This window comes from Triturus cristatus, chromosome 2_2 (genome assembly GCF_964204655.1).
Source record: "Triturus cristatus chromosome 2_2, aTriCri1.1, whole genome shotgun sequence".
In the NCBI taxonomy this organism is placed as follows: Eukaryota; Metazoa; Chordata; class Amphibia; order Caudata; family Salamandridae; genus Triturus; species Triturus cristatus.
The window spans coordinates 1,103,221,849-1,103,235,078 of NC_140582.1; the positions used below are offsets into that span (position 1 = coordinate 1,103,221,849).

A 13,230-nucleotide genomic window follows, 5' to 3' on the forward strand; every position below is an offset into this window, starting at 1 on the left:
GGGAAAGTGTGGGATAACGTAGGGGTTAAAATTACTATTCCCATTCCAGAGAGTGCAACAGTAGGGAAAGTGTTGGATAGCATAGGGGTAAAAATTACTATTCTGACTCCAGTGAGTGGAACAGTAGGGAAAGTGTTGGATAGCGCAGGGTAAAAATTACTATTCCTACTCCAGGGAGTGCAACAGTAGGAAAAGTGTTGGATAGCATAAGGGTTAAAATTACTATTCCAACTCCAGTGAATGTAACAGTGTGGAAAATGTAGGATAGCGTAGGGGTTAAATTAACATACTTATTAATTGAATAATTTTTTAAAAATAAATAGCACATTAAAAATTAATTAACTAAAAGATTAATATTGAATACCAATAAAATGAAATTAATATTTACTTAAATAACATTAAATTACTTCCCACCCTAGTCTACATAAACACACAACCCGCTACACATAAAAACGAACATAATTAATTTATTTGTCAATTAATCAATTAATAAAAATTAATTACCAATTAATAATAAATTAACAATAAATGAATTAGCAATACCAACAAATAAAAAATAATAATATGTTAATTATAATTATAAATTAACCAATTAATATAAATGAATTACCAATTAATAATTAACTAACAATAAATTATCAATAACAATAAACAAAACATATATTAATGAATTATATTTAAATTAGTTCCCACCCAATTCCCCTATAAACCCAGATCCCCCTCTATATAAATCAATATATGTATTTAAAAATAATAAAAATTCATTACAAAAAATGTTAAACATACATAGAAAATACATACTAACATACATAACACTAATAGAAATATCAATATTATAAACAACTATATTTTTGCTAACGATAGTACTTACTTCGATATTACTAACTTCGATATTACTTACTTCGATATAAAAAAAACGATATTACTTACCTTAAGGTCGATATTCTGGTCACCGATCTTCTTGACATCGATATTCTGTCCCTATGATATTAAAAACTCGATATTACTGTAGGTTGATATAAAAATATCGATATTTTGACCGCTCACCTTTATTAACATGACGCAGTCCCAAAAACAAGTGGCTGCGTCGAAGGGATCGCTGGCCGCTGATATAATGATTTGGGTGCCATGGGTATATGACACTACAGAGAACCCAAAGGACTGGATCCGACTGGCAAGAGGAGTAATGTATATGTTAAAAAAGGCCCAAGCTGTTCATGACATCTTTAAGTAGGGCACCATCTTGGTTTTGGGCATCTTCTAGGTGTATATTGGAGAAGCCCAGGATAGTGTAATTGGAGGAATTGACTATAGTGTCTAAAGGTTGGCCCATAGCATGAAAAGAAGCTGTCTTCATTCTCGGGGTCAATATATAAGAAGTCATTGAAGGAGGGATTTCTTGCTTTTATAGGAAAGTGCTTCTAGCTCTCTCAAGCTGCAATGACTAATAAAGGTGGATTTAAACGTGCTGCAATAAATATTGGCTAAATCATCACCTTTTTTTTCCAAGCGATCCTCTCTAAAAATGGACTAACTTGAAGGAGTTGCAGTGGACAATTTAGGGGCGAAGGCCGCTTCTGCCCAGGACTCAGTATTAAAGGCGATATCAATGGATTGTGTTTGAAGAAAGTCAACAAATTCAAGCACATGCCTGATAAGGGAATGAGCATTAATCAAGGAACAACAAACAAGGCCTCATTGGGGAGTAAGTAGGGGATGACGTTCATTGATGTGGTAGAGTCTCTAATCTTCAAGTTGGAGAGGGTAAGCCCACAGCAGGAGCAGGTACGAGACTTGGGAGTGAAGGGAGGACACAAAACTAGTCCAAGGCAGCGCTTACCTGGAAAGTTCATGGTAAGCAGCTGTTCTCTTGAGTACTGTATCGAGGCAGTAGGCAATGTGTAACAACCAGCATAGTGGCTGGTGCTGAGCGCGGATGGACTCAGATGGGCTTGCCTTAGGCGCACCTTTGGCATGCCAGTGGCGCGCCCGCTGCACGCGTCCTCTGGGCGAATGCGCTGTTGAGATCAGTTTCCAAGCTGGCCTCCGGTGAGGGGCCGTGTCAGGGGGTGTGATAAAACAGCGCTTAGGGCTCGACCAAGAGCAGTTCAAGAAAAAGTAAGAAGCAAATTGGGTCCATAAACCCCCCATGTTCTGTCGCAAGCTCCCTTGCGAGACATGTACTGGGAACAGAAAACTAATTAAATTAAAAGAAATAAAACTAAGTAAAACACAAGCACAAGATAAAAACAATGGCCTGAAAGCCCATGGAAAAATGGAGTCTCTAATGTGCGAGCCGTTCATGAGCACCCCCCTCTCTCTTACCACCGACCTACTTCCAACTAATAATTGGATCAGGGTAACATAGGCTAGGGTCGCAGTCCAGCTAGACCCTATGGGCAACATTAATAGGGCACAGACTAATGCTGTCTTTTTCTTTATACTAGAACGTCTCTGCCACATATAAAGTCCACAAAACAAAATTCTATCTCCCTCTTCATTGTAGGTCCAGGCTTTGGAACATCCCTGCCGGTCCTTCAGGAGAGAATTGAGGCAAAAGCAGGTACGTTTTTTATATTTTAAATGGGCCAAAACCATTACCTTCACCGTACACTACTGTGCATTGTTTTGAAAGTGCATGATTTGTGAAATTATTTCTGGAAGAGGGATATATTCGGGAAGCCCACTTTAGCATTAAGTTAAGGGGGGAGAGTTTAAGGCATTTAGAGAGTACCGCTTGCTTGGGTGTAACATTGGTTATAGTCCCTGGCAGATGAGAGATTGGACATAAAAATGGCACCAAACAAATCAGACATTTTTCTTTTTTTTAAGACATATTTTATTGCATTTCTTATTTACTTTTGCATTCTTACAATGTGCATAGCTTGTAAAATTTTATACATCCAGTCTAGTATACATTAGTCCTTTGCAGCTCTTCGCCACAACCCAGGTATATCCAACATCTTATTACATCTGGTGCATTGCCTGACAGTGAACTAAAAGAATTTTGACATTTATTACAAACATATTATTACAATATTGGTACTAACTACCCCGAACTCCCCACTCCCCTCCCTCCCCGATCTCACTCGTACCGCTTCTTCCGGTCTTGCGACTGTGAACTTCAGCCTATGCTGGTTGCCTGATCATGTGCGTGTGCCTCGCTACCTCCTGCATATACTCTGGCTTTAGGGCTTGGTTATTTTTGTATATATTAGATTCTGCTACCTATGGCTGGGTTTCAGCTGCCGCTATGGACTTTAGAGCTTCCATTAAAGCATCCCATTCTAATGCTATTGGTACTTTTCGCAACCCTTTATGCTCCTCCCTGTGAAGTGCTGCGCTCTCTGCAGTGCCCCATCTTATGAGTTCCGAGTGCCATGTCAGCACATCCGGAGGTCTCCGTGATTTCCATCTCATTGTAATGTTACGTATGGCTAATATAAGTGCAAGGTCCATAAGTCGGTATTGTACTTTGTGTTTGTGCACTTGTGTATGCAATCCTAGTATGCACTCCTCCACCGTGTTCTTCACCTCCGGCTCTGTCGCTTCCCCTATTCTCTGCCTGATAGTGTCCCAGTATCTTCGTATTTTTGGACAAATCCACAACATGTGTATTAGGTCAGCTCCTTCTAACGAACACCTCGGACATTGGTGTTGTGTCTGGGGGAACATTCTGTCCAACCTATGCGGGGTAAGATAGGCCCTGTGCAGTACCATAGTCTGTATAAACTTAAATTTCGTGTTTCGCGATACCTAACTCGGGTGCTCTAATACCCTTGCCCATTCCTTATCTGTGAGGGGCCTGTTGGTGTCTCCTTCCCACACCACCTTCAGGGTGTCCAAAGGGGCCGCAGTATGCGTGTTGATACCGGTGTATAGCCATCTGATAAGATGCCGACCCCTTCCCATGTAATGCACCATTTTAACCAATTCATACGTGGGGGGTTCCTGCCGTTCGGGGTCCAGTGCTTTCTAACATATTGTGTCAGTGCGGCATGTATGAGATACAACTGATCCAGGGCCCCAGTTTCATTAACAAATGTATCATGATCTAAAAGTGTCCCATCTCCGAACAAATCCAATGTCGTGGAGATTCCCGTGCTCAGCCACGGTGACAATTTGCGTTTCGTAAGCTTACCACTCAACAGGGGGATCCCCAGTAAGGGAATATTCTCTGCGTATGCCCCGGACGGTTGTGTATATTGCAGCGCCGCCTTCCAGCAGCGAAGTGCCGTGTCTAATACCGGGGGGGGGGGAGCTCGTTAGGGGTCCACCTCCTGGCAGCAGCAATGCGTGTAATCTACCATTATCTAAGTCTGCCTCTGTGTACCCTATTTCCTGCAAGTTACGGCCCGCCGTCCAGTAAGACAGCCACTGCAGTTGACAGGCATAGTAATAAGCTCTCAAGTCTGGGACTCCCAATCCCCCTCTTCGTTTACCCACTTGTAGCTTTTTAAGGCTGATGCGGCGTCTGCCGTTTCCCCAAATTAGTTCGATGAGCATCATGTTTAATACTTTGAACGTGGTGTGTGGGACCATTAATGGTAGGTTAGTGAAATAGTATAAGAGTCTCGGTAGCACCACCATTTTTGCGAGGGCCACTCTTCCCATCACCGACAATGGCAGTGTTGTCCAGAACCCTATGCTGAATCGCAGGGCGCGGATTGCTTTGTGTAGGTTACCGTCTAGCATATTCGCATGTGTCCTATATATTTGTATACCTAAGTATTTAAAGGTGTCCGTGGCTACTTCTATACGCATGTCTCCAAAATCCACATTCTCAATCTCTGCGTGCTCTGCGAAGAAGAAGGCGTGTGACTTACTTATATTAATGGCTAATCCTGATACCTTGGCAAAATGACTGAACGTATCGCGTACTGCGGTTAAAGGCATTCGTAGGTCATTCAAGTATAAGAGAATGCCGACTGCATATGCCAAAAAAAGGTGTTCCATGTGCGCCAGTGATATGCCATGTGGCAGGAATTCTTTCCTCAGTGCTATAGCCAGTGACTCCAGAGCCAGTATAAATATTAGAGGTGACAGAGGGCAGCCCTGCCTAGTCCCTTTATGTATCGTGTATTCGCTAGAGATGTGGTTTCCCGTGCGAGCTCTGGCCACAGGGTTTTTATATAGCAAACGCAGCCACGCAATATAACCCTCTGGTATCCCAAATTTCCCCAGAGCTTGAAATATGTATTTCCAGTTTATGGAGTCGAAAGCTTGTTTCAGGTCCAGCGAGAGGCAGCTCGCATGTGGGTAGTGGCTTGGGGCTTCCGACATCAAATGGTGCAGTTTTCGAATGCTCAAGGACGTGCTACATGAGGGCAAGAACCCAGTTTGATCTATGTGTATGAGCTTAGGCAAGGAGGGCAGTAATCTAGTAGCCAGCACCTTGCTTAGTGTTTTATAGTCCGAGTTTAGTAGGGACAGTGGTCGGTAGTTTTCCACATCCGCAAGGTCCCTTCCCGCCTTCGGAAGTGATATAACCAATGCTTGCGCTGTTGTGGACGGCAAGGCCCCCTCCTTCCATACAGTTTTGTACAGCCTTTCCAATTGAGGGACCATTAAATCCGCATATGTGCTGTAAAATTCTATTGGGATACCGTCCATTCCAGGGGTTTTATTTCGCGGGAGGGTCTTTATGGCTGCTTGTATCTCAGCTTGTGTGATGGGTCTGGCGAGGCCCTTCTGTGCCTCCTCTGTGAGCCTTGGGTACGTCAGCGCAGAAAGGAAGTCTGCCGTTCGGGTCTGTAGGTCTTGGTCTGTGTCCCTATACAATGTGGCATACTAATGGCGGAAGGCTGTATTAATGTCTGCTTGCGTATATACCTTTCCTCCATCTAGTGTCTCTATCTCGTGTATAACCGTTGTAGTGGGGGCATCCCATATCAGCTTGGAAAGCAGTGCTCCAGATCTATCCGCCTCCGCATGGGATCTCCTCGTGTATGCCTGGTAGTCAATCACCCATAGTGTCTCTAGTGTTTCTGTGTGTTTTATCCTTGCTTCCTGCAGTGGGCCCTTGCTTTCGACTCGTGTCACTGCGTCCTGCTCTAGTGTGCGCATGTCGTCCACTATCTCTTTTAGTTTCTTATGTATTTCCTGCCTGAGCCCCACTGTAGTACTGATTGCTTTCCCCCTTATCACGGAATTAAACGCATCCCATTCTATCAATTTGCTTGACGCCGTGTTGCTATTGAGTGCAAAGTAGTGTTCTATGGTCCCAGAAAGGTTGCTGCGGAGCACTTGGTCCTCCAGCATCTGCGGCCATAGTCTCCATGTGGGGACTGGCGTGGGTACCCACCCTCATGCCATGGTTACCTCTAGTGGATTATGATCTGAGAAAGTTTTTGGTAAGTAAGTGGCGTTGAGCGTCTGCATTGCTATTCTGGTGGAGCAGTACATCCTGTCAATCCTTGTGTGCAGGTCGTGTACTGCGGAGTAGTAGGAGTATTCTTTGTGCGTGGGGTGTTTCATTCTCCATACATCGCACAGTTCCCAACCCTTTGCCCACCTGCCCAGATCTTCGGCTTGCCTAAACACTCCCGCCCCATGGAGCGGTGGGTGTGATCTATCCAGTGTTACGTCCATCACCGCATTGCAGTCACCTCCCAATATCCAGGGGTGCGGTTCCCAACCCACCAGTGCCCCATTCACCACTTCCCAATATTTGTCTTGTTCCGTATTCGGAGCATATACTGTGCCGAGCACAACAGGCTAACCGTCTAACATGCCTTTCACAAATATGTACCTCCCTAGCTTATCCACTCTTTGCTCCGTTGCTTGGAATGGTACTCCATGCTTCACACATATTGTGGCACCTCTGGCGTAACTGGAGTAGGAGGTGGAGAAGGTTTGTCCTCTCCATTTTTTGCGCAACTTTACCGCTTCGCCATCCGTCATGTGAGATTCTTGGAGATACACTATCTGTGCTTTGCAGCGTTGAAGCTGTGCATGTATCCTATGTCTTTTCTGTACTGTCCCCATGCCCTGAATGTTCCATGTTATTATGGTGTATTTACCTTGCGACATCGTTTCTATATGTGTGTGTCTGCTGGAGGAACACAGCATCTTCCGGATGCAGTAGCCCACTCAATGTTCCCAGTACCGTGAGACCGTCCCCTCCCCCCAACAACCCAATACTCGGTCTGGTCATCCAACTATACCGGGCCATACAACTGAACTGAAACAAAAAAGAAACCTCATTGGTCATGTATAGCGCCTTTGCCATTTGGGGGACATTGCTAGCGCTCCACATGTGGTGTACTCTCTCGCAGTAGTATTATAAAGCTTACTACGGAGCCTGTGCCGCCTAAATTGAGGATAGGGTGAGTCAAACCGCCAGCTTCGCGGGCACGTGACAGAGATTCGTTACACATTCACAAATAACAAAACAAAATATACTTGCGGATACCATCAGCCATATAAGTCTTTGATGACTTGCGGGGTCGCAGAGGGGAACAGCGCTACACTGCTCTCAGAGTCCGATTTGTGCGTGGCCTCTTCCTCCGAGGAGGGCCAAGTCGTCGCCTCCAGACTGTTCGTAAGTGCGCCCGCCACCTCCAGCACCCCAGCCTTGGTCTGTTCCATCTGTTGCTTCGTGATGTATTGCCTCGCAGGTGCTCTATACGTTCTTCGCCGCTTTTTTCCCAGATGAGCTCACCCTGCTGTTCCCACTCTTTGCCTTCGTCTGTGAGCCAGTCGGTGCAGTACTCTTCAGTTCCATCACTTCCAACCAGTCTTCAACATCGCCTGGGCTTTCAAAAAAGTAGGATTTTTGTTCATGTATTATCTTTAGCCGCGCCGGGAAGAGCAGTGCATACTTCAGGCCCAGCTCTCTGAGTTGTTTCTTGACTGCCAAGAAGGATGAGCGTTGTCTCTGCACCAGCAGCGTGTAGTCCGGATAAAGTGATATCTTCGTGTTTTCAAAAGTTATCGGGGTTAATTTGCGGGCTTTCTGCAGCTAGAGGTCCCTGTCTCGGAATTTCAACAATTTTACTATTAGTGGTCGAGGTGGAGCACCTGGTTTTGGGCGTCCCATGGGTATCCTGTGCGCATGCTCTATGCAATATTGCGTAGACAGCCCTTCGTTGGTGACATGGTCCCGGAACCATTGTTCCATATACAGTGATGCATCGCTTCCTTCACTTTTTTCGGGCAGACCAATAACTCGTATGTTGTTCCTTTAGGCTCTGCCTTCCGCGTCCTCCACACGATCCAACAGGGCAGTTGCTTGTTTCTGCAGCCGTGTAACTTTGGTGTCGCTCTGTGTCTGCAGTGGGACAACATCTTCCAGCGCTGCTGCGTTCGCCTTCACCTTATCCGCCAACTTCGTGAGGTCCGCTCGGAGCAACCCGAGGCCAGCCGACAGTGACCCAATCTGCAGCTCTAGTGCCTTCCTGGAGTCGCACACCTCCTGCAGAATGAGATCCAGTTTATCCACTGGGCCGGATGTCGCTGACAATGTCGCGCACTCGGGTCCGGAGTTGCCTTCCATGGGATCCGCCGTTTCCAAGACGCAGTCTTGTCCGCCCTGCTCATGCTGTCGCACTCCCTTGCGCCCCATCCCGCAGGCCGATACAGCGGCAAGTGACCTGGATGACCGCTCTCCGCTCTGTGGCGCTCGCCCCCAGGGCACCTTATCCGACTTGTCTGTTACTGTTTTCCCCTCTGCCGCCTGGGTGCGGTGCCCCCTCCTCCAAACTGTGCCCTAATTCAGTCACTGGCGGTGGTCGACGCCGTCTTCTCTTCAGCAGCCCACCCAAAGCACCTGCTCAACAGCTGTACTCTGCATATACCGCGGTCGCTGGGAAGGGAGTAAACACTCAGAACATGCGGTGGGCCTCGCGTCTTGCAAACTCTACCAATTTATGCCGCATCGCCCTTTCGCAGTCCGCTTACTTCACCGTGGTTATAGTGCTATTTTTTAACGGACAGGGTTCTCTCCAGGCACTCCTGTGTGCTTTCCGCCACTCCGCCTCAGGCTGCTCGCGATCTCACCCAGCTGTCTATCGCCTTCTGCGCCGCCATTACAGCTTGCCACCCAGCACTTTACAGCTGCTCTGCTGCTCCCACAGTCCACTTTCAGCAGGTCAGCACTGTACTGACTCACCCAGCCTTCTCAGCGTCCCGCTTCTCCACTTCCCAGCAGGGCACCACTGCGTCACACCTCAGCCTGGTGATGTGGTAGGCCGCTCTCATCCCTGGTCTCAATTTATTGCTGGCCCCGACTGGCATGTGCTGTGCAGTGCGCTTGTCCCGGCGGCCGCCGCCTCCGTTCCCTCCGGGCTCGCTACACTTTTCCGCCGCTTCTGGCTGCGCGGCCGCGCGTTGGTCACCCCGCAGTGCAGCGGCCCGTTGTGCGCAGGCCGACGCGACCACGATGCAGCTCTCCGGCTGCGGCTGCCACCACCTCCGCTTGGCCTTCGAAGTCCCGTCCGCCGCCGCTCCCGGCTCGTTCCGCGATGTTGATCACACCGGGTCCTCTCGCCCACAGCCGCGACTTTTCCCGGTCTTACTGTAGGCTGCCCTGCGACAGCTGTCGGGTTCTCTGCAGGATCTCGGCGGCACCGGTCCGGAGCTCTATTACGATGCGGTCGCCATGCTTGGCTGCTGGCCACGCCCCCCAACAAATCAGACATAACAAAGCCAAAACAATATTTGATGCTAACCGCAATTACGAGTGAACGGTGGTCTCAAGTCCTTTTGTACTACTCCCTCGTCTTCCCCATGACCTGACCCTGTCACAGACCTGCATAAGCCACGCTCCAGCACACTCATCCTGGAGTGTGGGTAGGACAGCTGGCCTGCCAAAGGTGTTCTTGATTGGGAAGGAGTACTCGGTCCTTCTGTGTACCATCGTCTGCTACTTCAGAGATGCTGGACTATCCCACCTTTTCTCCATGCCCTCCTTGGATCAGCACTGCTCTCCCATTGCTCTTCCAGTTCTTTCCTCTTTGACGTCTTTCACAGATTCCTTCCACATCGACCAAACTCTATTTCTATCAGACCTTGGGAACTGGACCATAACCATAAATAAGGTAACCAATTTGATCCTGCGAGGGATGGTCATCCCGTGCAGCTGGAAAGCAGCCGAAATTGTCCCTACATATGAAAAAGGCTCAAGAGATTCCTTCTGAATTGCAGACTCATCAGTCTCATTGATGTAATTCAGAAGGCCTTTTGTAGACAGATTGTGCACCAGCTTGATAACTGGATAGAGGAGCATAGAGCTCTGTCATATCAGCAAGTGGGGTTTAGAAACTAGATAAGCACAATTGATCAGGTTTTTAGGTTCATGGTTAGTAACAGAAAGACTGTCATAAAAATCCCACCTTTATCTTGTCTTCATGGACCTTAAGTCTGCATTCGATCTGGTACCCACTGCAAGTTATAGGAGGTCTTGAAGAACAGCAAGATCCCTCATGAGCTCCTGGACATCCTCATCCGTCTACATTAAGAAAGCTATGCCCAAGTTCGATGGGGACCCAAGGGGGAATTAATTGAGTGGATAGGAGTTCACAAAGGCGCCCATCCTGGATTCATATTCGCCCCAACATTGTTTTTGTTGTATTTAAATGATGTGGTTACCTACCTGAAGGAGAATGAGGGTGACTACCCTATTGTGGCCAGCAGAAAGAGCCTCTTATTCGCAGATGACACTTTAGTGATAGCCAGAAGCCCGGTTGGACTGCAAACTGTTGTAGATTTAATCATGGCTTTTTTTTCAATTATCGAGGGCTGGTGATCAATCGTTCGAAAGCCAAATTCATGACCCTTAACCCGGAACAGGACATTTAGAGATTCTATCTGACTTGAAGGCAACCCCTAGATAGAGTCACAAAGTTTAGCTACTTGGGAATAACCCTAACTAAGACACTGTGTGCTAGGCAGATCAGGCTAGAAACAGTTCCCTGAAACTAATCTATTAAGTTGCTGCTGTTCTGAGGCTATACAAGTCCTCTAAAGCCAGACGTTTCACCAGCCTTAAAAATATACAAGGCCAAGGCAGAGGGTAGCACATTGCATGGGTCAGAGCTATGGGGCTTCACAAGTCTGGCTGAATTGACTGTTACAAAAAAATATTTTCTTAGAGCCTTGGTGGGCCTTCCTATAAGCCCCCCTCTTCTACCCATAGCCACAAAGCTCAGTTGAGACCACTACTATATTGGCGTAGATGTTTATTTCAATGCTTTTAAAGAAATTGTTGCATTGGACCAATCCCAAAAGGTCAAGTGGCTATGCAACCATAAAAGACACACTGACCAAGCTTGGTTTTGGGGACTACTGGACTGACGAGACACATTCTCCACAACTTACAAGGGGAGCACTGAAAGAGGTGTTTTTGGAGTGCAAGTGGGAACATGAGGTCAGGAGTGTGAACCTATGCTCTCTTTCCAGTAACTTCATTGACATTAAACCTCAAACCAAATTTTATCCTGTTCTTGATTACCTGCTCACGTCCTCCGCCAGGCACTTGTATCTGAGGTTCAAATATGGCACACTGCCCATGTTGTCTTTCTCGTGTAGAGGGAAATGTAATGTGGTAGAGGTATCATTTGCCCGGTATGCCTCCAGGCGAAGGAATCCGTACCGACCTTTATCTATTTCTGCCCTGGCTATGCCTGGACTAGAAAAAGTTGGATCATTCCATATGCAGGCAGCTTGGGTGCAGACAGCAACTTCTGGTGATTGGGCTCCTCCACACAGAGACCAAGGAAACAGTCATTTGTGCTTTTTCTGGAAACATTCAGTGGAGTTGGTGCATTAGAGCAAAAACTTTGGACCAGCCACAATGCAGTGTCTGGCACATACAGGGCATTTCTTCAAGCCTCTCCTTTCTTGAACAAGGACGTCACGTCATCCCAGGGAAACTGTGGGCATGTCTTATTTTACTAAGTTATGTACCTACCTGCTTAACTGTGGTCCCAATCTGAGTTATTTTGCGCACCATGTATTATTTATTTCCAATTTCTATGTTTCCACTGGAACTCCTTTTAAATGATTTTTTATAACCTTTGTTATATGCCTAGATTCTAAATGTATCAACTATTGTTTGATGTCCTTGTATGGTTGTCTAAACTGAATAAAGTTTACATAATTAACATGTATTAACTCAAAGAAAGAGCTTATCACATGTTCTATAAATAGTCAATGAGGCAAAGTATGCACTTCTTATTTTACTCATAATCAGTCTAAATAATCAAGCTAATAGTGTATTTAATGTCTAGGACATAGAAGGTTAAAGTTAAATACAGATTAGAAGAATTTTAGCAAAAGTTGAGTAGTTATCTAAGGTATGATTTATAGATAAAAGTCACTATAAACAATTGCTGCATCCCACCAATCACAATAGGGGGTTGGAGGTAAGTATTCTATGAGAAAGAGGGGGTTGCTATGGCAATAACTTGTGAAGGCCCTTCACACACATAGGTTTCTTTTAAAATATGGAATTGACTGAATCTAGTATAAAATCAGCAGTTTCTTGTAGAATTCCTATTAAGAAATCAAGAGTGTAGGACTTGGCCCTTTTTGGCTAATGTCCCTAAACTTGATGCATTCCCCCTAGACCTTTTTTCTGACATTGTGTTGCCAACTTAGATGCTTTGAACACTTTGCCACTGTTAAACAGTGTCAAAGTGTAAGTTTTCCCTGTATAAAGTAATGTTAATTGGTTGTCCATGATTGGTATGTTTGCCTTACTAGTAAAGTCCCTAGTAAAGTGCACTATGTGTGCCAGGGCTGGTAATGTAAATGCTACTAGTGGGCCTGCAGCACTATTTGTGCCACCCACACAAGTAGCCTTAAAAAGGGAACGCAGGCCTGCCATTGCAGGGTCTGCGCGCAGTTAGGTTGTGAAACTGCCATGTTGTTCTGTCAAGTGCACTCACTTGCCAGACCTTACCCTTTCCTTTCTGTGCACCTCCGACACCCCTATGGTAGGTCTGGGGTATCCTCTGGACAGGTTGTAGTGCATGTGAAACGTATGCCATGTACTATGGTGTGTGTCATGTCCTGACAGTGAAATAATCTCCATTTCGTTTTTCACTGTGGAAAGGCCAGCTTGCTCATAGGACAGAATGGGAAGGCTGGGTAATGTGTTTTCCAGCCTATCTTCCCAAAGGCTTAAGATGGAAATTTGAAGTTTAGTATGCATGAACTCACAATGTAATAACACATCTTTTTATGTAGGTGGTTTTTGCATTGTGTGTTAAGAAGCCACCCTTTTAG

General features: G+C 46.1%; 1 protein-coding gene across 3 annotated transcripts in view; it reads left to right on the forward strand.

The window, feature by feature from the left end:
- The window catches only part of LOC146863222 (uncharacterized), a 220,655-nt gene that overhangs the window by 72,730 nt on the left and 134,695 nt on the right, over positions 1–13,230 (forward strand). For all 3 annotated transcript variants that reach the window (XR_014978226.1, XM_085642656.1, XM_085642655.1), the window contains exon 3: positions 2,507–2,563. Coding sequence is in view for 2 of the 3 variants with exons in the window: in XM_085642656.1 (XP_085498782.1) it covers positions 2,507–2,563 (57 nt within the window). In the remaining variant the exon portion in view is untranslated. The remainder of the gene's footprint in view (positions 1–2,506; positions 2,564–13,230) is intronic.